This window comes from Myotis yumanensis, unplaced genomic scaffold, assembly GCF_028538775.1.
Source record: "Myotis yumanensis isolate MYYU_CA2020_CCGP unplaced genomic scaffold, mMyoYum1.0.hap1 SCAF_12, whole genome shotgun sequence".
Classification (NCBI taxonomy): Eukaryota; Metazoa; Chordata; class Mammalia; order Chiroptera; family Vespertilionidae; genus Myotis; species Myotis yumanensis.
Window position 1 is genome coordinate 44,420,480 of NW_027223763.1, and position 27,718 is coordinate 44,448,197.

Below are 27,718 nucleotides of genomic sequence, written 5' to 3' on the forward strand. Positions count from 1 at the left end.
TCCCCAAACCCCCTCCCTACAATAGTTTGAAACCACCTGCAAAACCCAAGCAAGCCTTCTCTCCCACCCAGTATCCAAAGCAAGTATATGTTTCTAGATGGAGGTAGTGGGGGCATCTGGACAATTTATTCTTATTTATTCAAATAATGCAGCTGTTTCCTCCAATTCCAATACTTTCTCCTCCAACCCAAACTGAGGCAACTAACAATATTAAAAACATCAGGAATGATCAGGCAAGCATTTTAATGAATAATACTGATTTATTCGTTGTTTGTTTTTAATGGATAGAGGACCAATGAAGGCTCTGCCCCAAACCAAAAGAAAAACAAAGGTCAGCTTCAGCAACAGCAGAAATGGGAAATTTTCTGGTATGTGTATGTGCTTTCATTAGCTGGCAGATTTGTTTTAGGAAACTATTTGCAAAGCCTGGAAAAAATGTGCTCCCTCCGTCCCTTAAAAGAGCATGCAGGTTGGTTCATGTTAGTCATTCACGTGACAATTCTGACTGGTGGTCTTTTAAAATATGCAACCCCATCTAGATTTGGCATTGAAATGATATCTCCAAACTTGAATTTTTGCTTTTTTATAAAACCAAATATTGAAACGTATGTGTTGTTTTTACTTGGAGTAGATTTTCATTAAAAATTTGTTGTTTTAGTCCAGCTAGCTTGGTTCAGTGGTTGAACTTCAGCCCAGGAACCAAGAGATCACTGGTTCGACTCCCAGTCAGGGCACATGCCTCGGTTGCAGGCTCGATCCTGATTAGAGGGCCTGTAGGAGCAGCCAATTGATGATGTTTCTCTGTCATCAATGTTTCTATCTCTCTATCTCTCTCCTTTCCTCTTTCTCTAAAAATCAAGAAAAACGTGTTTTTAAAAAATAAAGTAATTTTTTATTTTTTTAAAAAAAGGACACTGAAAATAGGGTTCTAATAAACCAAGCTCGACGTGTTTAACAAATTCGGAGCCTTCCCCATGTGGGAATCACAAGGAATATCCAGACAACCCATACCATGGGTTCCATGGGGAGAGCTGAGAGTTGGAAGAAAGGCAATTATCCAGTGAGCCTTTTGACTATTTTGTCAATGCCAAGTTTTTAAAAGCTTTAGAAAAAAAATTGTGGAATAAAAACTTTGGGTTTTGGTACCTTCCCATCTGCCCTTGCTTTGTCACTCTCCTTGTCACCTTAAGCATCCAGATCTTCCCCGGATCAGTGCTTCGTGATTAATAATCACCCTTTCTTCACTCATACCTGCAGTCCATAACCCATCCTCTTTGTAAGAAGAACAGGAACTGAGTAAACTAATTCATACAAAGATGGGAGGGAATGATATGTAAACCACTTAATACATTAAATCTGGTAAGCAGTGTTTCAAAAGAATATTTAGTAATATGGATACCTTATTTCATAAAATGTCAGTTCCACAAAGTATGGTTTAATTTCTTTTTTTAATTACAGTTTACATTCAATATTATTTTGTATTAGTTCCAGGTGTACAGCATAGTGGTCAACAAAGTATTGTTTTTAAAAAATTTCAAGCAAAATTAGATTTTTAAAGAATGTCATTTCATTGATTTTAGAGAGAGAGGCAGACAGATCGACATCAACTTGTTGTTCCACTTATTTATACATTTACTGGTTTCTTGCATGTGCCCTAACTGGGGGTTGAACCTGCAACCTTGGTGTATCTGGACGATGCACTAACCAACTGAGCTACACCGGCAGGGCCTAGAGATTTACTTTTTCTTAAAGTAGTCAGTTTTCCACAGCAGGTTTCAAATGTTTATGTATTTGTGATTCTTTTCACTGTGAGTCTGATCCAGATAAGACCTAAAAACATCCCAACTTTCCTGTTGGGTCTTTTGCTATTGAAAAGTAGTTGGACTTTTCTTAAACAAGTGAGTGGATTTTTAAGGAGAGTTCAGGTACTTTTACCTGTTTCTAAAAGGGAACATTCTCTTTGCCCCAGCTTGAGGTCCTGCTTTAGTTAACAGGAGGAATGCTGATTTTCCAAGCCCTTTCTTAGGAGGAATTGTTACCTTTCTCATAAGAAGAAGGGGTGGGAATTGAGGTAATAGAAGAGGTACTCTGAAAATATAGGATATGTGAGCATGTAGTCCATGTTCAAAGACAAATTATTATTAGTAATAATAGTTCAATATCCATAGTTGTTCAAGACACCGTATCCGATGTTCAAATTGTAGTTCATCAATTGGGAAAGAATGGATTATTTTTCCCTTCAAAATCTTTAAAAAGTGGTGTAATAACAAGTATAAGAGTTTGCTGGCTTTCTATTTGTTTCTCTTGCTCTCATTTGATTTCTGTTTTAGAGTGCATTTTTAAAAACATAACATGACTAGAGAGAGAGAATATTGGGTCATTTATTGTAGTGTTTCTAAACAATTTGGGTAACATTTTGTCTCTAGCTACTTAACTGCATTTGCTTGTTGCGGGGGCGGGGTTAGAGGTCCCCGATGTTCAGAATACAGTGCCAGCATTTACACAAAACATTGCAGCCTGGCCCACAGAGCAGAGGTTACTAATGGGCAAGCTGCTGCTCGGGACAACACCCCAGCGCCTCCTTCTAATCTTGTGCCATTTCCCCGGGCAGGCGGCCTTGTGTGGACTCTGACTTGTGCCCTAGAACAGGATTCATGCTCCGTTTTCCTTGCTGATTCCTGAAGACGGAACATTCTCTTCACCCTACACATCAGGGGTTTTCTTTCCATTTTTCACTGTTTCCTTTGTGAGTTTGTGCTTCGATTTAACCTAAAGTATTAGAAATAGGAATAAACACAAGACATGGCATTAGACCATGGAATAACAAGACAGGATATGGCAAATGTTTTATGTTTGTGCATTTATTTATAAACTTTCCCATTCTAAAAGGTATCTGAGGCAGCTTATGGAGATTGTAAAACAAGGCATAAGATTTCTGGGTGAAAAGAAAATAAGGAGAGGGAAATCAATCTAAACCTGGATAAGGTTAATACGCAGAATATATCTTAAGGTTCTTGACCAGGGGTCCTCAAACTTTTTAAACAGGGGGCCAGTTCACTGTCCCTCAGACCGTTGGAGGGCCAGACTATAGTTTTAAAAAAACTATGAGCAAATTCCTATGCACACTGCACATATCTTATTTTGAAGTAAAAAAACAAAACAGGAACAAATACAATATTTGTGTTTGCATGTGGCCCGCGGGCCGTAGTTTGAGGACCCCTGCTCTTGACAGTTCCTTAAAAAGTGGTTGTGCCCTAGCTGGTTTGGCTCAGTGGATACAACATCGGCCTGCAGACTGAAGGGTCCCAGGTTCAATTCTGGTCAAGAGCACATGTCCAGGTTACAGGCTCGATCCTCAGTAGGGAGCATGCAAGAGGCAGCCAATCAATGATTCTCTCTCATCATTGATGTTTCTCTTTCTCTCTCCCTTTCCCTTCCTCTCTGAAATTAATAAAAAATATATTTTTTAAGAAGTCGGTTGCAAATTTGCCTTTGAGCTTCCTAGCAGCCAAGCAAACAAAAGGAAACACAATAAATGACAAGATTCATGTGTCCATCGAAGAGACCAGGTCTCAAACTTGACTGTGCATTTGAAATCACCTGGGGTGTTGTTAAAATGCAGGTTCTGATTCAGCAAGTCACTGGTGAGTCCTAACTGGCCCAGGTGGTTCTGATGCTGACACTGCTCCTCCCTGGGCCATTCTTAGAGTACCAAAGTCTCAGCTCTGCGTAAGTGTGCATTTACAACGCCTGCTCCCACCTAATACATATAGCCATGTTTGGCTTGCAGGTTTCCCAGGTAATTCCAGAATGTACCAAATATTGAGCTCTAATATTTCTAACTTCACTTGCTCTTGATGTATTGAAAATATCAAAACCTCTACCACCAAGGGACAGTAGTTATTCTCATCTTCTAAGTTAACTATGTTATTTAAACCTTTTTTAAAAAAATATTTGTTTGAGGAAACATTCTTTAGCCCTTGTAAATAATACAATAAAAGGCCACATTATAATGTTCTTGTGAGTCTGATTGTTGACCAAAGATACTGTTTACGGTTGTTCTTAGAAATAGCAATGATTATGGGCAACAGATCTAATATTAGCTTCAGAGCAACCAGATCTGAATTGCATCGTGCTAGCTGTGTTACCTCCTGCGAGTTATGCATCCTCTCTGTGCTTCAGTTTTATCATCTACCTAATGAGGCTCATTGTAGTACCTGTCAAAGGTACTATTAGCTACTAGTAGAATAGTGTCTTCACATAGTAAGAATTAAAAAACCTTAGCCATTTTTATTACATTTAAAATAAATTTTCCTTAAGAAATAAAATAAATTTTCCTGGCAGTGAGTGTGAATGATAAGTAAAAAACACCTCCTCAGTTGCTCACCTTGCATAAGTACCATAAAATAATATATCGAGATCTGCAATTTTCTTTGGAATGCTTGAATAAAAGACACCAGATAAAGGTAAGATATTGTTGATATTAATAGGCATTTGAATTTTGTCCGGTTGGACTCAAAGCCTGCTGTTAACAAATCACTAAAGGGAGTAAGAGGCACCAACCTGCCCTAACCGGTTTTGCTCAGTGGATAGAGCGTCAGCCTGCAGACTGAAGGTTCGATTCCCGTCAAGGGCATGTACCTTGGTTGCAGGACATACCCAGTAGGGAGTGTGCAAGAGGCAGCTGATAGATGTTTCTCTCATCGATGTTTCTAACTCTCTATCCCTCTCCCTTCCTCTCTGTAAAAAAATCAATAAAATATATTTTAAAAGAAAAAAGAGGTACCAACCTTTTCCCGTAGCCTTTTAATGAGGGTATCTCGTTTGTGCAGTTGGTTTTGCTGCATTTCCACTTCCGCAAATAGCTCATCAATTCTTTGGCTCTGTCTTTGCAAAAAGGGCTAGAGAGGGAGAGTTTTAAAGCACAAGGAAAGGAAAAGAAATTACTTTGAAATTGCCAGAAGAGGTTGGCGAGCTTTTTCTATATAAAGCTGTTTCAGCAGTTCCAGCAGAGAGCCAGGTGCTAATTGCCTAGCTAGTCTACTTCACCCCAGTGCATATTGCTAGTGGTCGCTATAAAACCATCAAACTAGAAGAAAACTAATAAAATATAAAAACCGATTTCTTGGTATTTTATCCTTTCCCTTCCTGATATCTATACCCAAGAACCTTTTTAAGACCCCCCCCCGCAAAAGCACCTGACCACATCATTTAAAACATTAGGATGCACCCACCTTCTCATTTGTTATATACAGTATACTTTAATATAACTTTATAGCAGTCTGCAAAGTAGGAGGAAGTAATTTTCACCTGTAGGTTAAATTCAGTAGAGTTGTTGTTGACTAAGTGAGAAAATGTTGCAGCTGGTAAGCATTTAATGTAAAATGCATTAGTTTTGGTTTTGAGCTTTTACTTTCTGTATTTTGGAGCTGATTACTTTTCAATGCACAGACATTTTTGTGGAACCCTAAAATGTTCATAGATATTAGGCTCTGTGCTTATCATCCTGAGAGAACTAAGGCCCTGCTCACAACCCAGCCCCAGATCACAGCAGGAAATCATCAAACACTCACACGCTTGTAAGGAAACGGATTTTAGTGATTAGATGGAACTAGTCAAAAAAGACTGGTGAAAAAGAGCATTTTGTCATTTTTCTGAGGGGCTGTGAGGAGGGGGAGAGGGTGTATCAGAGAAAAAGAGAGACTGGAGGGAGACAGAAAGAGAGAGACACACACACGCACAGATTAAAGGCAGGCAGACATAGAGAGACAGAGACAGAAAGAGCCTGAAAGATGGAGAGAGAAACCCAGAGAGACTGATGGGTTCCCTAAGTGACATATATTGAGATCTCATAGTCCTGTAGACTGTTTAGAGTTGTATTTTGAAGTTCACTCAGCTGTTTCACACAATCCTGATAAGTAGATAATCTTCATGGGTGTCATATTTTTGCAGTTTACAGCAAAGCACTTATCAGGTATCATTGAATTGAAACTTAACTCCAATCTTTTTATTATAGGTGAGGAAATTGATTTGTCCACCACATTTGTAGAGAATTTTGTGATTTTTTTAAAGGTCTGTTCCACTTATTAATTTATTTGGTAAGGGCCGCTAATCACAGGTCTCCATATAAGCCCATCTTCCCTGGGATAACAGTAGCTTAAATTACGGGCATTACTGTCATTCAAAGGACTGTAGAGATACCCTAAGCTGCAGAATCAGCAATTTTTTGTTTTGTCTTTTAAAAAGTACATATTTGGTATTAGTACCCTATTACAGCTTTTGTATTGAAATAAAAGAAAGAAAACCAAAATTGACACCAACTTCATTCAAAAATCATATTTACTTTTTTCATTTCTCCATATCATCTTCTAGCTCTAACCCTTTCATGCATATTTAATTTTTGAATATTTGCAGCCCTGTCATAGATAACATTTTATATCCTGAATTTTCACTCAACATTCTGAGTACAAGCCATTTGATTCACTTCAGTCTCACTTTCAAAAAGATATATAAGAAGCACCAAGGATTGTGTGACTTTGAACAACTACTGTTACTCCTTTGGCTCTCTGGGAATCCCAAGGCCGTGTACATAAAATGTTCTCAGAGAATAGGAAGCTAGCTTTTTGCTTTATTACATGATTGAGTGTTCCACCACCCACTCCTTGGGAGCAAGTGACACAAATATATATTTTTTTTAATTCTAAACATGGTTTAGGTTGCCATTGCCAGCAATGGCAGATACATTAGCATTTACATCAATAGAGTTAATCTGCACCATCATTCTTCTTACCCAGGCTTTCTCACAGCAAAATTATTCCAACTTTATGAGTCTTACTTTGGGGGTCTATTTTCCAATAGAATAATATTTCTACTTAAAATAATAATAATAGTGTTAAAATCATATTTTATTTCCAGTAAAATAATGGTCAATTAAAATGACCAACAATGATCTACTCACCATAATGTCGTCCATCACTTCTGTCAGAGGAAGCCCACCTGCCTTGAAGAACACAGCATCCTCCATCTTCTGCTCCAGCAAGTTTAGCCTCTCATTGAAATTCTCTCTGTCCTTTATCCCGGCAACCATCTGCTGCTGGAGCTCAGCAACCAGCTGATGGAGGTCTTCATTCCTCTTGTCGAGCTGCTCAGCTCTCCTCTCCAGGTCCTCTTTCTTTCTCTCCTGCTGGCTGACTTGAGTTAGAAGCTCAACTAAAGAAGTATTCAGAGAGTCCAGTTGTTTAAACAGGTGGCCAATGTGATTTTTGCTGTAGCTCACTTGCATCTTGAGCTCCACTCCAAGCTGTAGAAGCCCCTGAGAGAGGACATTGATGTCATCTTGGAAATAGGGAACAGGGGCGTGTCTTTCTCCTTGTCTCCTTGCACTGGATAAAGAACAGGCTAAACTGAGGAGAAGCCACACTGATGTTTTTTGCATTGTGGCTTTGAAAGATTTCAAGGTCCCTTGGGGGAACCTGTTTTCAGCAAAGAAAGTAGAAGACGGTCCCAAGACAGTAAAGAGCAGAAAGAGTTTGCTCTAAGAATGAGCAAATTCCACAACATTATCCTCTAACTTCCTGGAGCTGCTAAATCACAGCGGTTTATAAATTAGTTAAGAGGCTATGCTGAATCAGTGGAAAGAATTTGGAGTTTCCAAAACAGTTTGTAATCGAGAGAAGCCATCTGAAGGAGCTCTGGAAGAACGTCCTTGAGGAATACCAAATGTCCTGTTCTTTGTTGTGACGCATATGACTGAAGAAAACCATTCCTTTTGGGGAACGATGAGATTAAACTAAATGCCTTGCACCTACACTGGGCCTATAGGTACTAAAGGAGTTTTCAAGATAATTTTGCTATACGAAGTGATTCCTATTTTGGTTATGGGCTATCCTCTCAAAAATCATTATATAATTCTCAGGATTTTCTCTAGGTAATCTGAGACAATTTACCACATATATATTATATGCACCTGTTTATCAGTTTGTTAATAATTACTCTTATCTGGTTTAGGCTCTGTGGGTTATTGACCATGCAGGCAGATCTTCCTTCCCAATAGAAAACATTTATTTTTTAATATTCATTTCTTTAAAAGCATGCAGATTTAACAGAACATGTCACTTGATATATTTGCCATTAAGAAATAGGACGAACGTTGGAAAATGCATCTTCTTAAAAAAATGTTTAGACAAAGTTATTTAACCTCCCTGAGAGTCTAGCCTTGCAGAAAGGGATGTTGGACTAAATTCTCTCAGTTTCCCTTAGCTCTGTACTCTGTGGGAAGTGTATTCAGTACCAGGCAGGACACTGAATGCCCATGGTGATGTTGTTTACACATAGGGGTCAGCAACCCCTTTGAAAGCAACGTGCAAAATTGTTGACCAGTGTTGGGGGATGTGTGAGACAGGTGGGTGGTGGCCCTATATTGGAATGTAGGAGAGGAGTGTAGTGACAGCTAACTTGCTTAACCAGTCTGGCAGGGTTATTACTGTTGTGATTTACACAGACCCTTTCATCTAGCTTCTTCAAAGCATTTTACAAACTTGGGCTCATTATTTCTTCAAGCACAGCATAAAGAAAGGTTGATCGGTGTCTCTCTAATTAATTCAAAGATGAAGAACTATATAGAACTAAAAGGGATTCTTCTCAAAGTACACTACATTGCAGAAGGGCAATACATATATGTATACATACATACATACATACATACATATATAAAGGGTTTATCATCGCTTTATAATATTAAAAAAAGGAAATCATCTAAATGATTATTCTTGGAGACTAATATAAGTTATGGCACATTCATAATAAGGTATATCATGTATCCATTAAAATCAGGTTTATTAAGAGTATTTGCTCTTCCCATAAGCGGCCTGAGGTGATCTCTGAAAATGGTTCTCTATTCACTTGACCTGGAAAACCCCACAAAATTATGCAAATCAGGCGATTCAGATCTTCGTGTTCATTTTAAGAACACTCATGAAACTTCCCAGGCCATCAAGGGTACGCATCTCTGAAAAGCCACCAAGTATGTGAAGGCTGTCACTTTACAGAAGCAATGTGTGCCATTCCATTGTTACGATGGTGGAGCTGGGGTTGGGGAGGGGTGCCCAGTCCAAACTGTGGGGGTGGATGCAGGGTCAGTGACCCAGAAAGAGTGCTGAATTTTTGCTTCGCATGCTTAAAAATGCAGAATGTAGTGCTGAACTTCAGGGTTTAGATGTCAATTCTCTGGTCATTGAGCACATCCAAGTGAACAAAGCTCCCAGGATGTGGCACAGAACTCAGAGCTCAAGGGCAGATTAACCCACACACCAGCTCTCCCTGCCACATGGAGATGGTCTTTCCCAAAAAAGAGCTGATTGAGGACCCAGAGTTTCCACTTCTGGGAATATATCCGAAGAAACCTGAAATACACCCAGGACCTTAAGACTCTCTCAGCTGCAGCAGACACATCTTTATAGGTAACCAAAGAAGAACACTGTTGGTTATTAGCAGATGACTGTAGCTGAGGAGGAAGAAGCAGCAGTATCTCACTCACTCCTCCAAAAATAATTCACTTCTGAAAGGAAAACCTCCTTCAGAAACGTCTCCTCTTGATTGGTTAAAACAAGCTCTAGATCTTATTCACTGGTTCTCGGTCTTCTTTTTTCCAGAAACCTTCTCTATGTCTACCCACAGAGGCTGAACTTCACTAACAAGCTAACATCTGCCCGGAACATTACAATCAAGATCCAGTTCATGTGTGGAGAGGATCCGAGCAACGCTATGCCGGTAAAGACAGAAGTAAACATTTGCCTCAAACCAGGGTGTGCTGAACTTCCCTTGTCCATTCACGCGGACAGAACCCAGGGCTCATGAACATGCCGAGTATCTCTGTCTGTTCAGGACAGCGCTACTCAGCATGTGCAGAGGCCTTAGTGGCTAGTCCATTATTGGTCCCAGCACGCTGTTGGGGAAACAAGGTCAGTCTACATTGCAAGTCTCTTTCGTAACTTATTCCATAAGGAGCTATGAAAGTTGGGCATGCAGATTATATTAGAGGACTGAAAAATACCATAAAGTCCATGCTACCCTCACAGCATGAGAAGTAGACAGATGGGCCCAGTGTGTGTGCCGTGTTTGCTACACTTCCAGATGTGCACTGCAGCATGCAGCTGCGCACATCCAATCCACCTCGAGAGAGATGTGAAGCATGCCTACGAATAATAAACACATGCCACCTCAACACCTTCTGGGTCTGGATCTTCATTTTGAGGCAAAATATAAATCCAGTAATAAATATATAATGCAGTGTTCTCTAAGAAAACTAAAATGCCAGAATTTGTATTTTTTTAATCATCTGCTGCGAGTGCTGTTAGATGTTTCTATTTTCTATAAGTCATAGAATTCAATTACTAAACCTTTCTACTGAAATAATTTTTTTCAGGGCTTCCATTCTCCAAATATTTTCTTCTTTATTTTTTAACCATCCTCCTAATGCCTCACCTACCTTCCCAATGCAAGGCCTTCTCTTGCAATGGTGGTAGGAGAGAAATCCTAGAGGAGGACTCCCCTGATTCTCTCTGCTCTGGCTCATGGCAGGTCCACCAGAGCTGCTGGTTATGGCTATGCAAATCCTGAATGGAACCAAATGCCCAGCCAGAGATGAGTGGGGGCCAAACTCCAGCCTGTTCTCTAATCACCAAGGGATTATTGCATCTAATAAAAAGGGCCCTTTTTTCTTTGTCCGGAAGTGAATCCACTTGACAAATCATGTACCGTTAAGGCTGAATGAAGCTCAAAAGGTGTCTCTTTCTAAATAGCCCAAACATGTGAACAGGGAAGGTCCTGATCACCCCAGTGACCAGGCCCATGTCTTTGGAGGGAAAAGAGCAGGGATCTTTAACTGATGTGACTTTGCCCAAAAATGTAGACCTCTAGGCAAGTCAGGCAGAGTGGACAGGGCACTGGTTTCCCAGTCTCACAAACCTGTGGCCTTGGGGCCTCACTTTATCCTTCATAGCCAGTTATTTTGCATCCGTGTGGTTGGGCTGGTCTTAGAACTCGGCACTCTTAACTTACACAGTATAGCTGTATGAGAACAGAACTTCCTATTGGGCTGATGATGGTTGGTTTCATATACCCAAATATCACAGTTAATTTGGTCCTTTTTATATTGGTCAATAGGTCATCTTTGGAAAATCCAGTGGGCCTGAATTTCTGCAGGAAGTGTACACAGCTGTCACATACCACAATAAGTAAGTGTATTGCAGAGTTCTAAACATACGTCAAGATTGTTTCATTATTTGGTGGCTTTTCTGAATCCCCAAGGCGATTCCTTCCGATGGTTCTTATAATTCAGGGACAGAGGAAATCATGCTAGTTACATGGTTCTGTGTTGCAGATACACAATTTTTGCCATTAACTAAGATTGAGAGAAGAACATATGCTCAAGAACTTCATAGCGTTTTGATTTTCTGGAGCCTTCTATCTTGTATGATACAGAGAAGTTTCATGGTGTTAAATAAATACATTTCTTAACTTGCTTTGAAATACTGGAGGAGGCCAGAAACAAAATCAAGCTCTTGTCTCCTTGTCTACACCACTCCACAGCTACTCCACTACCTAGTTTAAGAAAAATTAAGTTGACGAAAGGGGAAATGGAGCACTCATTATTATCTGGGTAAATTGAGTTCCAAAATAGTGTGTAAATTATTCCATTTTACAGGTAGGAGAGGGAAATCTGTACAGGGTCAAACGGACTTGACCCATTTAAGTCTTCCTCTAAACCCTCATTGCTGGGTTGGGATGAGGAGTAAGTGAGTAAGGTACACGAAGCTCTTGGTAAAGTATCTGGGACATTGTAATTCAGCAAAATCAGGTTCCTTTTCCTCCTGCTTCATTCATTTATTTCTCCAAAATCCTTTGATGTGCCTGTCTCTGTTCTTAGGGTATAGACAGAAAATGAGGTCACAACAGGGCATTGAACCTCATCCCCTTTTCAAAATAAGTTGTTGGATTTTTCCATTGTGTGTGGAAATCCCCCACCTCCGAAGTCTTCAGTTTCTAAGTGCCCTTATGTAAGTGAAGTGTATCTAGTGACATAAGCTTGGTCTCAAGGACTTCCAGCCAAGGAGCAGAATGCTGTAAAATGAAAAGCAAAACACCAAGCAGACAAATTCTGAGAAGTAAAGCGTCTGTTGCATTATAATTTATAGTCAGAGAAGTCGTCATTCTTGCTAAAAGTTATGTGTGTATAATGTGCTTTTGAAACAGGTCTCCAGACTTCTATGAAGAAGTGAAAATTAAGCTCCCTGCTAAGCTTACAGTAAATCACCACCTCCTGTTCACCTTCTATCATATCAGCTGTCAGCAGAAGCAAGGAGCCTCCATAGAAAGTCTCCTGGGATATTCAGTGAGTCGTTTTCAACTTGCCAATTCACACTGCAGTCCTTGGTGCATCCAAGGTCCCTGCAGAGATAAACAACTAAATTCTATTCAATTGCTTTTTTCCTGTCACAAGTAACAGAATGTACCAAAACAGATTATAGTAAAGAGCAGAGATGACTCGACTTAGCAAATGACAAATTTCAGGAACGGAAAGCTAGTGGGAGATAGATATGAAAGAACACACATTTATCTAAAAAATAAAATAAAATAAAAAGCATTGCGACATCAAAATTACAACTAAACTACAGAACAGTCATCATTCAGAATTGCCTAAAGTCTAGCTGAATGAATACAACTAGGGATTTAAAGAAGAAGCCACATTGAGATTAAAAGGGGGGGGGGGTGGGTGGAGATGCAAAATGGGCTGTTCCCACACCCATATGTGGCAGGTAAAAATCAGGAGGAATATCTTGGCTGGGAAAGTTCCCTCCTGAGGAGTGAGAGGTCCCAGCCCCAAAGGAGGCCCCTCCAAGCCCAGGGTTCCAGTGCCAGCAAGAGAAGTTCCCATGACTTCTGGTTGTAAAAGCCAACAGGATTGTGGCTGAGTAAGACTGAGGGCTCATAGGGTCCTAGGCATTCCTCTTAAACGGCCCATGCATGTCTTTTTTTTTAAATATATATATATATTTTTTATTGATTTTTTACAGAGAGGAAGGGAGAGGGATAGAGAGTTAGAAACATCGATGAGAGAGAAACATCGATCAGCTGCCTCCTGCACACCTCCCACTGAGGATGTGCCCGCAACCAAGGTACATGCCCTTGACCGGAATCGAACCCGGGACCCTTCGGTCCGCAGGCCGACGCTCTATCCACTGAGCCAAACTGGTTAGGGCGGCCCATGCATGTCTTACTTGGACTTAGTCCCTCTGAGCTCATGCAATTGGGAAGCAGCTCAAAAGGCACCAGGAACACCAGGGAGGAACTGAATTGTCTGGCATCAGGGTGAGAGCTGGAGGGGCAGCTCTCTCCAAGACAGAAGTGCTGGAAGAAGCCATTGTTCCTTTTCTGAGCCCTCCCCACACAGAGCCAGCAGGCTGGCTCCATATCAACCTTGCTATCACTGTTTACTGCACCCCAGTGGTTCCCCTGAAGACCCCAACCCACCCAACTTGTGGATTCATCCAAGCTGTTTCCAATTGCTTTTCCATACAAATGGCCTGTCTTGGCTCATGCTTTATATTTTCCCAAAATCTCTCAAACAAGCATCATCTGGCCAAAGTGTGCCTTGTATCTCTAGTAAATTGGCCCCAGGCCCAGCATTAGCAGCAGTTGGCCTTGGTTCACAGCTTGGCCTTACTGGGCACCTCCAAACCTAGTCCAAGTAGCAGCCATCTGAAGATCACTTTGTGACTCATGATAGATGGTCCTGGGCAGAACACAGGTGGTAGTTGACCTTGGTCTGCAACTCCCAGGTCCCGGGTTCGATTCTGGTCAAGGGCATGTACCTTGGTTGCGGGCACATCCTCAGTGGGAGGTGTGCAGGAGGCAGCTTATTGATGTTTCTCTCTCATCGATGTTTCTAACTCTCTATCCCTCTCCCTTCCTCTCTGTAAAAAACCAGCGAACTTAGTAGACAGCTTCTGGCCACATCGAAGTATCCCCTAACCACTTCCACAGGCTACACACTAAAGAAGTCAGCAGGTACCAGAGACCTGCTGAAGTAAGTCCTCCTCTATAGGGTGGGCCCTTACACAGCTGATCCTCCTGACTGCCCTAGACATAAATCCCTCTCAATGACATGCCAATAGCAATCAAGGTTCAAATACAACAGAAGGGTGTACACAGCCCATACATTGGGGGTGTACCTCAAATGCCCAGCTTGGGTGATCGAGGAGGGTGTGCCACTGGATCCAACAGACATCTAATACATAAGGCCACTCTATCAAGCCTGGGAGCCATAGCAGCTCTACCTAATACATAGAAACAAAAACAGGGAGATTGCCAAAATGAAAAGACAAAGAAACACGTCCCAAATGAAAGAACAGAATAAAACTCCAGAAAAAGAACTAAACAAAATGGAAATAAGTAATCTACTAGATGCAGAGTTCAAAACACTGGTTATAAGGATGCATAATGAACTTAGTGAGAACCTCAACTGCATAAAAAAGGACCAGTCAGAAATGAAAGATACACTAACTGATATGAAGAATAATTCATAGAGAATCAACAGTAGAGTATATGAAGCTGAAAATCAAAACAGAAATTTGAAATATAAGGAAGCAAAATAACACCTAATCAGAACAGCAAAAAGAAAAAAGGATTTTAAAAATTGAGGATAGTGTAAGGAGCCTCCAGGACAACTTCAGTTGTACTGACATTCACATCATGGCGGTGCTAGAAGGAGAAGAGAGAGAGTAAGAAATTGAAAACCTATTTGAAAAAAATGACAGAAAACTTCCCTAACCTGGTGAAATAAATAGACATATAAGCCCAGGAAGCACAGAGAGTCCCAAACAAGATGACACAGAGGCCCACACCAAGACACAGCATAATTAAAATGCAAAAGTTTAAAGACAAAGAAAGAATCTTAAAAGCAGCAAGAGAAAAGCAGTTAGTTACCTACAAGGGAGCTCCCATAAAACTGTCTGCTGATTTCTCAATAGAAACTTTGCAGGCCAGAAATAGTCAAAGTGATGAAAAGCAAGGACCTACAGCCAAGATTACTCTACCCAGCAAAGCTATCATTTAGAATCAAAGGACAGATAAAGCTTCTCAGACAAGAAAAAGCTAAAGGAGTTCATCATCACCAAACCAGTATAACATGAAATGTGAAAGGGTTTTTTTTTAAGAAGAAGAAAAAGATAAAAATATGAATATTAAAAATGGCCATAAAGACATATCTATCAACAATTGAATCTAAAAACAAAATAAAAGAAGAAGTAAAACAGAAACAGGCTCATAGATACAGAGAACATTTTGATAGTTGACAGATGGGAAGTAGGTAGGGAAATGGGTGAAAAAAATGAAGGGATTAAGAAGCACAAATTGGTTGTTACAAAATAGTCATGAGATGTAAAGGAAAGCATATGGAATATAGTCAATAATATTCTAATAACTATGCATGATGTCAGATGGGTATGAGATTTATCAGGATGATCATTTAGTAAGTTATATAATACCTAATCACTGGGGTGTACACTGAATCTAAGATAATATTGTATGCAAACTGTAATTGAAAAATAAAAAATAATTTATATTAAAAAATTTTAAGTTAAAGAAATAAAACCTATTAATTCAGTGATATTTCAAAATCTGTTAAAATTGGCCATTGAAGTACTGGGTATGTTGTATTGTTGTATTTATAGTTTTAGTATCCATTTGCAAGTTTTGTATGTCTCTAAATATATTATTTGAAGATATTATTATTTTTTAAATTACAGAGGGTATTTTAATACCAAAATGTATCATTGGGAAATATATATATGTATATATATAATATATATATTATGACTGTATACTTGTTTACCATGCGTTTAGAATAAACAATAGTAAGTAAAAACATTTTAAAGCATTGCAATATCTATTATTTCTAAATTTTATATATATGCTTTATATGGAGGGTGGGCAAAAATAGGCTTACAGTTGTTCATATGGAAAATTATACAATAATTAATAAGTAATAATACAAAAATAAACTCTGGTTCGCACACTCACGACTATAAACCTACTTTTGCTCCACCTGGTATAAAACTAGCTCTTTTTTTCTCCAAGGAGAAAAAAGTTGTTTCTTTAAAAAATATAAAAGTTAACATAAGCATTGATGTTGTTCAGGGACACACAAACATTACCTTTAAAGAAAAATGCTACTACTTTGGCTCTGAAAGCAGTAAATCATTGATATTACCACCTCAGGAGCTCTCACAGAATTTAAAATGCAAAGAACTTGACAGAAATTACTGCCAAAAAGAGTCCTGGTCAATATCTAATCATCGTTTAGTTGCATTTGATTATTGTGAGCTAGATAAATTGCCAGAGTTATATGTAGTAATAAATTCCACTTTATTCTCTACATCATCTATTTCAGTGGCTGCCAATTCTCTTAAATGAACGTCTTCAAACTGGATCCTACTGTCTCCCAGTTGCCTTGGAAAAGCTGCCACCCAACTACTCCATGCATTCTGCAGAGGTAACCAGCAAGCTGGCCATCAGCTGTTTCTTGTCCAGCCATGATCTTAGACCACCTTCCCAGATCCACTTCCCAGTGTCTTCAACAGGACTGAGGATGTTCAGCATGTGTTGCGAACAGTCATCTGTCAGCATACAGTGTTTTCTGGGAACACATGGGTCTGATAGGATGGGAAAAACAACTAGCCATGAAAAAACATTCATTTAGACATCACCAATTCAGAACGTTTAGTAAATGCAGCCTGCGCCAGAGGCAGTATTGCCTTGCAAAAAGGGATTCACAAATAATGTAATGTGAAAGGGGAGGCAAATGGAGCCCACTTCGGATAACAGCTGCTCTCAGCAGGGATCCTTATAAAAGGTTCCTGGGCGAGATTCCATCAGTTTCTCCTATGGGCCAATTGTCACTGTCCCCAGATGGATAGTGGGGTTTTTATTCCTTTGCCAATGCCAGTAGCCTTCCCCTCCTCCTGTTTCCTGCACTGCCTCTTGCCCCATTAGAAGGGAGCCCAGTGGACTCGCCATTCTGACCACACCAGCACTGCTCTCATATTCTCAGTCTGGTTGGTGGAGGTTTATTTCAATAGTAGTATTTTAAAGAAAATCCCAGACATCATAGCATTTCATCCTATATAATAAAACCCTAATATGCAAATCGACCGAACAGCAGAATGACTGGTCGCTATGACATGCACTGACCCTCAGGGGCCAGACACTCCAGGAGCTGCCCCCCGGTGGTCAGTGCGCTCCCACAGGGGGAGCACTGCTCAGCCAGAAGCTGGGATCATGACTGGTGAGTGCAGCAGCGGCAGTGCTAAGGACCCCTCGGGGGATGTTCACGGGAGCAGGCCTAAGCCAGCAGTTGGACATCCCCCAAGGGGTCCCAGACTGCAAGAAGGCGCAGGCTGGGCTGAGGGACGCCCCTCCCCACCCCCACAGTGCACAAATGTTGTGCACCAGTCCTCTAGTTTATACATATTCTAGTATGTATCTTCAAAGATAAGGGCTCTTTTTTTAACCATTGTTGTATTTTAAAATTAATAATGCCTTAATATCTTCAAATATCCAGTTAGTAATCAAATTTTCAATGATCTCATTAATGCCATATTTTTATTTACAGTTGTTTGTTTGAATCAGGATCCAAATAAGGTCCATACATTACTATTGGTTGACTTGTCTTTAAGACTCTTAATCTACGGATCCCCCTTCATCTCTTTTGGGTTATTTATTTATTTATTTATTTTTTTAATATATTTTATTGATTTTTCACAGAGTGGAAGGGAGAGAGATAGAGAGTTAGAAACATCGATGAGAGAGAAACATCGATCAGCTGCCTCCTGCACATCTCCCACTGGGGATGTGCCCGCAACCCACGTACATGCCCTTGACCGGAATCGAACCTGGGACCTTTCAGTCCGCAGGCCGACGCTCTATCCACTGAGCCAAACCGGTTTCGGCTTGGGTTATTTATTATAATAATTTTCAGGTTGAAGAATTTCCCAGGAATTTTAATTTAGTTCCAACCTTAATAGTCAACTTTCTTTCCTACTCTGACTACCCATCTATCATTCTCAGGCTATTCCGTTTTTCTCTTATTTCTCTTTTTCTCTGGAGAGAGAATCTTTCTTTGCCCTGGGCCACAGTCGTGTGCCCGGCTTTAGACCAAAACTGCTCTCCTCAGAACCACCTGAGATCACCCTGAGTGTGTTCACAGACATGCCCTGATTTCTCTTATGATTTGGATACACAGGCTCTTCTGATGCCCTCACCGCCGCCTTTTCATCATGCACATTCTAATTTCTTGGAACCCTTAATTATCTTCTTAATGCTGCAGAGCAAACCTGGGTTTTAGGAACAAACAAATTTGGATCCAAAATCCAGACTCTGCCACTCCCTAGCCGTGTGAACATACATGGGTGAATTGCTTACCCTCTCTGTGTCTTAGCAATGAAACCTCACCCATACCTGTCCATAAGGTTGCTGTGAACATTAAATGAAATAATGCATATCAAGAAACAAACTCTATGCTGAAGTAAATATTATTTTTTTTCTTCTTGCCCCAAACTATCTTTATAGATATACCCTCAGCCTGAAGACTTAATATTGTCCAATACAGTTGCCACTAGTCATGTGTGGCTATTAAAATGTGGCTTGTCCAGCTCAGCTGGTGTGGCTCAGTGGTTCAGAATCAACCTGTGAATCAGGAGGTGACAGTTCTATTCCTAGTCAGGCCACAGGCCCAGGTTGCGGGCTTGATCCCCAGTGGGGGCGGTGGGGGGGCATGTAGGAGGCAGCCGATCAATGATTCTCTCCCATCATTGATGTTTTTACCTCTCTCTCCCTCTCCCTTCCTCTCTGAAATCAATAAATATGTATACATTTTTAAAAATAGGGCTTGTCTAAACTGGAATGTAATGTAAGTATAAAATACAAACCCAGTTTCAAAGGCTTAGTAGAAAAAAAAGTATGTAAAATATATCATTCATAATTTTTATAGTGATTACATATTGAAACAATATTTAGGCTATATATTTAATAATACATGATTAGATATAATAATCAATACTCTTTAGGCTATATTTAGGCTATATATTTAAGCTATCTATATTAAAATTACTATCATATGTTCCTTTAAATTTTTTAAATATGGCTACTAGAATATTTTAAGTGACATGTGGCTCACAATATATTTTTTAGTGGACAGTGCTGCTTAAGGTCGTAGGAGGCAGACTCCAGTGTCCCCAGGAGTTGGACTCACTGACAGTGAGTGCGGGTCCTGGTGGACTTGTTCCCTCTGGAGATTGCCCACTGAAGGTCACAGCTGCTCCTCCGCCCCACAGATCAGTGGCATTCTGGGACGCACGCCCAGTGTCTTCATATCTTCTGGTTCTCAAAAGAAGTTAGAAAAATAGGCTTTCATGTGAAATTTTCTGACTTTTAAATGTTGGCAACAAATTCGAAAAAGTTTCCAACACTGAGCCAACCGGAATTTGTCCGTGGGCTGGGTTCAGCTTTGACCCGTTTGTGACTCTATCTTAGATATTTCCAAAAGTACTCACCCCATCCACACAATCTGCCCTTGTAAATACAGCATTCCTGCCGTTAAAATGCAAGAGATGCCCTGGCCACATTGCTCAGTGGTTAGAGTGTCGGCCTGCTCACCTAAGGGTCAAAGGTTTGATTCCTGGTCAAGGGCACATACCTGGGTTGCAGGAGGCAACCAATCTATGTATGTCTCTCTCTCTTTCTCTGTGTGTCTCTCTCTGTCTCTCTCTTTCTCTGTGTCTCTCTGTCTGTCTCTCTACCTCCCTCCCTCCCTTCCATTCTCTCTAAAAATCAATGGAAAAAATATCCTCGGGTGAGAATTAACAAAAAAAAATAATGCAAGAGATGCAAAATCCACACACATGTGGCTGTGTCAGACTAGGCCCTCCTCACCCCATGCTGTATGATGTCTCCTGAGGAAGATAATTCCATGGGAATTTAAGGCAAAAAATTGCCTCTTAGGATTACAGAGCTATTAATACATAAATGACATAAGAGAGTCACTTAAAGTAATTAAAGCAGGAGCCTAGCAGGACTACTACTTGGAAATGTTTTGTTAAAAGGGAAAGTAATTGTAGGTGCTCAAAAGCATTAAAATTTTATGTTGTGTAAAGATACTCTAGGCTTTGTCTTGATATTCCTGATTAATGGGGAAATCACCAACATATTACTCTATTTCAATTCCTAGAATCAAGGATTTATCAATGCTGGGTGGGAGCTTAAAGACAGATCACTCAGTTCAAACCCATCATTTCAGCAAAGAAAACAAAGGCCCAAAGAGTTTAATTGAGTTGGCAAAGTAAAAGTAACTAGTTCGGGACAGAACAGAACTTGAACCCAGAGCTTCTAACTCCAAGGCCAATTCTATTCGTTTTCTGGGGAATTTTATATTTGAACTAGAGGCCCGGTGCACAAAATTTGTGCAGGGGGGGGGGGGTCCCTTCAGCCCGGCCTGCACCCTCTCACAATCTGGGACCCCTCAGGGGATGTCCGACTGCTAGTTTAGGCCCAACACCGCAATCTGGGACTGTTGGCACCTAACCACTTGCCTGCCTGCCTGCCTGATCACCCCTAACCATTCACCTGCCTGCCTGCCTGATCACCCCTAACTGCCTCTGCCTCGGCCCCCGCTACCACAGCTTCATCCAGAAGGATGTCCAGAATGACATCCGGAAGGTCGTTCAGCTGTCTGGTCTAATTAGCAATTACAGTTTTATTATTATAGATAACCCTGACATTTACAGTCAAGTTGCTTCGTGCTGCTTGCTAGTATTCAGAAAAAGGGATTGAATTGCTAATCTCTTTTTTTTCTTTAACACAGAAAGTCCCTTTACAGAATCCTCCTATTAAGTGGGCTGAAGGACATAAGGGAGTATTTAATATTGAAGTGCAAGCTGTTTCCTCCGTTCACACCCAGGTAAGGAACACTTTATCAGGTGATGTCCGCTTCACCTCAGCCAGGAGGCCAATAGTGACGATGGGGCGCAGCAGAGAACCTTCTAAGGACAGCCCAGTAACCGACCAATGAAAATCATTGTGCACAAATAAAACAAAAATAACCTTTAATTCTTTATGGGGACTTTCCAAGCCTGTTCAGGTTTAATTTTCATTTGAATAGAAAGACCTTATCAAAAGGTTGAGCACCTAAATGAAGGAACCCAGTCCCTGCACAGTTGGCTGAGAAATTATGTGGAGAGACTTCATTTGAAGTCTCTATCTCATTCCCCTCTGCGATTCTGCCACTTCACCAGCCTTTCTCCCACTTCTACATTCCCTCCTTTTCGTGCCTGTTAGAGTTTTGCACCCTGTAGACCCATTTTGGGCTGTGTATGCTCACCTGGTGTGCTTGCCTCTGCTTACAGAATATGTCAGAGTCCAAATTATTTTCTTCGTCAGTTAATAGTTAATGGAGAGGATCTATTTTGTGCACACCCCTCTACAAAGCGGTTCATAACCTTGGTCTGAAACATCCATGTCTTAGAACTTGTGGTCTAAGACCTGGGATAAAGGGCTCTGCCTACGAGGAGCCATTTGATTGTGTTGATGAATTCACTGGTGAGCCTGGATGGGATAAGACCCTGAGGCCTGCTGTCTGCCTTCCCAGGACAACCACCTGGAGAAGTTCTTCACTCTCTGCCACTCCTTGGAGAGCCAGGTGACCTTCCCCATCCGCGTGCTGGACCAGAAGATCAGTGAGACGACGCTGGAGCATGAGCTGAAACTCAGCATCATCTGGCTCAACTCCTCCCGCCTGGAGCCCCTCGTGCTCTTCCTGCACCTGGTGCTGGACAAGCTCTTCCAGCTGTCCGTGCAGCCCATGGTCATCGCCGGCCAGACAGGTAGGAGGCTGGGAGGAGGTGGGAAGAGGCAGGCAGTGCCTTGTGTTAGGAGACATGATTTTCCAGAAATCCTGGGAGCAGGGAAAGTGTGATCTTCTTTTCTGTTGATGATGTGAGTCCAAGGCAGGCCAGGTCCATTGCTATTTCTTACTCTCCCTGGATGTTAAAAAAGAAATTAAGATTGGGTGCTTAAAATCATAGTTTTTAAAATAAAGTTTTAAAACTATTAGAAGCAGTCTTTCAAACTCCATTCCTTGTGGTGGATAGAATTCTTGTACTACTAAGATATTTTTGTTTTCTGGACCAACAGGGAAATAAAATATCTCAAAAGAATAAGACAATTCATATTAAGTAGAGGGAAAGGAATTCTAAATTGAAATGCAATGTGATCATGTTTTATATTGATCCTCTTAGCCCCTGGCAACCACTCATCTATTGGCTGACTGATAGTGTATTTTAAATGTTTGCTTTTAACAAGTGAACATTAAATACAATGTGTAAAACTTCCGTTGGAAATAATGTCATGTAAGACGTGGGTCCCGTGGTTCTCCTGACTCCTGCTGGGGCAGATTGGCTGGTGTAGGGCATTTTTGTCTGACACTGTTTTTGGCTGGGCTTATGTTATCCCATGCTAGCGAGTCCAGCGGATGTCTTTTAGGCATCATCAGTGCTAGCAGTTGTAGGCTTCGCAATAATCGAAAGCATAGCTGACTGGAGAGGATTTACCATAAATACAGTGAAGAGCAGCAGCATAGAACAAGAATCCTCGAAAGGACACAGCCAAAAATACAGGGGGGAGAGGAGGCGCTAGAACATCCACCTGGGAGGATGTTGGAGGCTCTAGGAAGAAGGTGTTTGCGATGACCTTGAGGGAGGTGGAGAGAGAAAGCAGCCCAAATGGAGACAGTGAAAGAGAGTGGCAAAAGCAGAGACTCAGAAAAGCACGGGAGTGCGAGGAAAGAAGGAAATAGCACAGTTGGGCTATGGAATCTGAGTAAATTGATTGGGGGGAGTGGGGATACTTGCTTAACTCGTAGACCAGGGAAGAGCATGTTTTCTTAACCCCTTGTTTGCACTGTATCCTGGTGGTGTGTCTTTTGTGGTTCCACAGATAAGACATCCTGTGTTATAGGCTACATTTCAGACGTGCAGCTGACACCTCTCCAGCAAGATTCCTGCAGAGCAGTGACCTCTCCCCTCCCTGGATTTCTTTCTATGCCCCCACCTATGTGGCACACTGCTTTCCATGTTTCAGCTATTTAATATAGACTTGTGTGTTAGACAAAAATATTCATTCACACGTCTTCTCCTTAGCAAGTTGCTGCCTTGTCATGGGGACAGCAGGGTGTTGGGACAGGCAGAATAAGTAGAGGTGTTTAGACAACAAGCCTTTATTCAGACCTGTTGTTGTCAGACACAATGAAAGGCACTTGAGAGACAAGAAAGTATGAGAAATGCACTTTGCCCTGGAAGGGCTTCCAGCCTGCTTAGAAGGACAGGACTTACCACCAGAAATAGCCAACGCATGTTGGGACTTGGTGTCACTTAAGCCCTGTACTGAGTGGAACCAAAGGCTTTGTGGAAGAGATAGGATTGTGTTGAGCATTGAAAGGTTGGTGTGATTTTGTGAGTGGGAAGAGGGCTTTCTAGGTGAGGACAACAGTATCAGCAAAGTCGCAGAGATGAGAAAGAGCAGACATGTGATGGGGATAATACAAGCAGTGCCTCGTTTTAAGAGAAGTGGAGGTTGAGCAGAAAAGGGTCCAAAGTTGGGTAAGTAAGGTGGAGCCGAACTGTGGAGGCTGGAGCTCCAGAACAAGATAGTGGATGTGCTAAATCAATCCTTTGTAAAGGTCCATTGTAGGGAATCACCTCAATACACACATTTTTAGAGCAATCTGTACACCAAGATGCAACAGTGCATCTCAGACCACAGGGTGCATGAGAATCCCGGGGCATCCTGTGAAAATGCAGATTCTGACTTAGCTAGTCTGTGGCGGGGCCTGAGATTCTGCATTTCTAGCAGGCTCCTGGGTGACGCTAACCATGTCAGTGCAGATCCCACTGAGTAGCCCCAGTTCACATCATGGTTTAGAAAGGGAGGTTGTCTGGATAGTCTCATGGTTTTGTCATGAAAAAGCGCAGTGCTGGTGGGAGGGCGAGAATGAGGGAGGAAGCCTGACGCTGTTGACAGCATGCAGAGCCAGCAGGCCATCATCCTGACCGCCTAGCTCTCTAGGCTGGTGGTCAGGCTCCCTGTCACTGCCCTGGAGAACACTTTACTTTGGGTTCATTAAGGACCGACTGTGAGGCTTCCCATTTTTATCTTGGTTCCTCAGCCAACTTCTCCCAGTTTGCCTTTGAGTCCGTGGTGGCCATCGCCAACAGTCTGCACAACAGCAAGGACCTGAGCAAAGACCAGCACGGGAGGAACTGCCTGCTGGCCTCCTACGTGCACTACGTCTTCCGCCTGCCCGAGCTGCAGAAGGACCTGCCCAAGTCAGGTAGCATGGCGTCGAGGGTGGAGTCTGGTGGCCGGGGACCCTCACCCCCACTCCACTGCCACGTCATTCAAATAAAATAAAAAGCGTGACCATTACATTTTATTTTACAGAATGACACAAATATGACATGAATACTAAAATTAAGAGTTTATTTCTAGATTTTCCTCTTGCTTTCTTCCTGCCTCCATCCTTCTTTATATACTCTAAGCAATTACTTTCTCTGCCTGTTTGATAATCCCTCACTGGTCTTTACCCGGGGGTAACTTTGGATTCAGTTAGGATCTCTTTTGTAAAATATGGAGAAATGACAACAGACACCTAGGAGTCTAGAAAATTAATGATAAGGAGAATAATATATATTTGATAGTCATGATAAGCAGTGTTTCCTAGATTTGTCATTATGGAAAATTAAATCCCTTTTCTCATTTCTCTCTTTAGCCTTTTGAAATAATAATATTTCATTTCTCCATTCTTTATTATTTACATAGGTAATACTCAAACAGACCTACTGGTCAGCATGATAACCAACAAGTTCACAGAGTCCTAGGCCCCAGCAAAGAAACTGCGCCTTCTCATTAGTCCACCCAGCCTTATTTCAAGTAAACCTGCCATTTCAATTGAGTTTTTTTAAATACTGGTCTATGTCATGGACCAGTGATGGCGAACCTTTTGAGCTTGGCATGCCAGCATTTTGAAAAACCCTAACTTAACTCTGGTGCCGTGTCACATATAGAAATTTTTTTGATATTTGCAACCATAGTAAAACAAAGACTTACATTTTTAATATTTATTTTATATATTTAAATGCCATTTAACAAAGAAAAATCAACCAAAAAAATGAGTTCGCGTGTCAGAGGTATGATAGGTTCTCCATCACTGTCATAGACTCACATAATCACTTTTGAAGACAAGTAAATACTGACAGGTGAAAAACATCGAAATATAGTATACACTTATCCTCCTAAGGTTCAGATGATTCCTGGGATCCTGAAATCTCAGAAAACTTTACTTACAAAGTTGTCATCGTTTAAATATTAATAAACAAATACATACATCCATGTTTCCAGCTTATATTGAGAAATCAGAAGCTCCATCAACCCAGAGGGCAGGCTCTCCGTGACAATAACAGGCAGGAGCTGAGTAGCAGCCCCTGCCTTGGGATGAGGCCCGTGTTTCCAGTCTACCACAGTTCTCACCACTCCCTACTGCCTTACATCCTATCTACTTCCCCCCAAATCATTGTCTTCCCTAAGGCATTTGATAATAAGACCCTAATTCTAAGGCCTAGTCTAGAAGGTTTTCATTCCACTATCTACCCCATCCCTCTTCAGTTCCTTCTCAAGTCCAGGAAGTGACTCTGACCCACTTTCTATTGACATGTCTGTACCTGATGGGATGCAGGCGGCCCCACTGCTCTCCCGGACCCTCGCTACCACACATATGGACGCACCTCTGCGGCTGCCGTGAGCTCGAAGCTGCTGCAGGCCCGGGTGATGAGCAGCAGTAACCCGGACCTCACCGGGACACACTCTGCCGCTGACGAGGAAGTGAAGAACATCATGTCCTCAAAGGTAGGGGAGAGGCCAAACCCTGGAGAGTGATGCGGGCTTTCTATTTTTAACTAACACTTGGGGAAACAACACAACATCAGCCACGACAGCTGCCCATGGTGTTGGTCAAATGCTTTCCTGCTCAGAGTAGGAATTGTCTTTTCTTTGGAAGTGATTGCGGCCATTCAGAAAGGTGCAGGGGCATTTGAGCATCTGCTCAGTTCACTCTGGCGGGACGTTTTTAGGGCATTGCTGGTTTAGCCACAAGGAGCCAAGAATATCATGAATCTTATTTTCAAGGGAAAAAAAATTAGCTCTAACTATTTTTGATACCTAGTAAGGTTGTTTTTTATTTTGTTTTGTTCTTTTATATTTACCTTTTGCATTCATTAACATCTATAGCTTCATTATCCCATATTCTAATCCCAAAGAGCAAAGCCGCATTTTATAGAGAAATAAAAACTGAGAGGTTTGGTGACCTGCCCTGTTGCTTTTTCTTGATAACGTTTTTTATTATTTCAGAACAGTTTTAGATTTATAGAATTATTGTGAGTACAGTACAGAAAGTTTTTGTATACCACATACCCAGTTTCCCTGCACATTATAATGGTACATTTGTCACAATTACTGAACCAACATTGATATGTTATTGTTAGTAACTAAAGTTCATATTTTCTCAGATTTTCCCTAATGTCCTTTCTCTGTCCAGGGTCCCGTCCAGGGCACCACATTATATTTTGTACTCGTGTCTCTTTAGGCTCCCACTGGCTGTGACAGTTTCTTAGGCTTTCCTTGAGGTATTTTGTAGAATGTCTCTCATTTGAAATTTTTAAAAGTTGTGATATAATTTACATACCATAAAATTCACGCTTTTAAAGTATATAATTCAGTGGGTGTGTTTTTTTAATTTGTTTGTTTTCACAAAGCAAGCATGAATTCTTAGTCTGAATTTTATTTCCAGTTATCTGTGGCCTCAAAGTGGCTAAGCTTTTAGAGTAGGATCGTTTCCCCTAAGGACGATAAATCAAACTCTCTAGGTTTTGGCACAATTTTCCTTACAAAATCCACCCATTTGAGACAGTATGTTTTGATAAAGGGAATCTGGACGCCAGGGTTGGGTCGACTCTGACACCAGCTAGCCTTGTGGTGATAGGCAAGTCAGTGCCTGCCCTGGGCCTTATTGTCCTCATCTCTGTGGAGGTTTTGAACCCTGGCTGAACTTAAGAATCCTCTATGCATCTTTTAAAAACACTGGATCCGCCCTGGTTGGTGTGGCTCAGTTGGTTGGGCGTCGCCCATGCACCAAAAGTTTGCTGGTACGATTACTGGTCAGGGCACATGCCCAGGTTTCGGGCTTGATCCTTGGTAGAGGTGTGCTGGCAGTAACCAAGCCAATTGATGTTCAGCTCTCTCATAGTTGTTTATCTCTGTCCCTCTTCCTTCCTCTCTCTCTCAAAAAAATCTTAAAATAAAATAAAAAACACTGGATCCACCCCCAGAGTTTCTGATAAGATATAAGTGTACCATAGATGATATTCTACCCTTTTATTACTTACAAAAAAACCCCAAAGAGGTATTGAAGCTGGCTCATACCAGTTTTTAAGAGCTGATTGTTAAATTTTTAGGATTTAAAAAAATATATATTTTATTGATTTTTTGCAGAGAGGAAGGGAGAGGGATAGAGATTTAGAAACATGGATGAGAGAGAAACATCGATCAGCTGCCTCCT

At 41.2% G+C, this 27,718-nt stretch overlaps 2 protein-coding genes across 3 annotated transcripts in view; one reads left to right on the forward strand and one right to left on the reverse strand.

Annotated features, from left to right (window-relative positions):
* DOCK8 (dedicator of cytokinesis 8) overlaps positions 1-27,718 on the forward strand; it is a 195,747-nt gene that overhangs the window by 108,455 nt on the left and 59,574 nt on the right. For both annotated transcript variants that reach the window (XM_070431550.1, XM_070431551.1), the window contains 8 exons: positions 9,651-9,768; positions 11,164-11,234; positions 12,253-12,391; positions 16,451-16,552; positions 20,918-21,013; positions 21,701-21,935; positions 24,275-24,439; positions 25,841-26,010. In XM_070431550.1, coding sequence (XP_070287651.1) covers positions 9,651-9,768; positions 11,164-11,234; positions 12,253-12,391; positions 16,451-16,552; positions 20,918-21,013; positions 21,701-21,935; positions 24,275-24,439; positions 25,841-26,010 — 1,096 coding nt within the window. The remainder of the gene's footprint in view (positions 1-9,650; positions 9,769-11,163; positions 11,235-12,252; positions 12,392-16,450; positions 16,553-20,917; positions 21,014-21,700; positions 21,936-24,274; positions 24,440-25,840; positions 26,011-27,718) is intronic.
* On the reverse strand, positions 2,358-7,622 carry LOC139021215 (angiopoietin-related protein 3-like). The gene is made up of 3 exons (XM_070431549.1): positions 6,959-7,622; positions 4,791-4,901; positions 2,358-2,769 (listed from the first exon to the last, which is right to left on the reverse strand). Exons 1-3 carry the CDS (start codon positions 7,433-7,435, stop codon positions 2,704-2,706), a joined length of 654 nt encoding a protein of 217 aa, XP_070287650.1. The 5' UTR covers positions 7,436-7,622; the 3' UTR covers positions 2,358-2,703.

Excerpts from the sequence above, each read along its gene's own strand:
- LOC139021215 (XM_070431549.1), bottom strand. The coding sequence starts at position 7,435 with ATGCAAAAAACATCAGTGTGGCTTCTCCTCAGTTTAGCCTGTTCTTTA. Across the intron at positions 4,902-6,958 it reads AAGTGATGGACGACATTATG|CCCTTTTTGCAAAGACAGAG; the intron begins GTGAGTAGATCA and ends CTCCCTCTCTAG. Across the intron at positions 2,770-4,790 it reads TTAAAAGGCTACGGGAAAAG|GTTAAATCGAAGCACAAACT; the intron begins GTTGGTACCTCT and ends CTAATACTTTAG.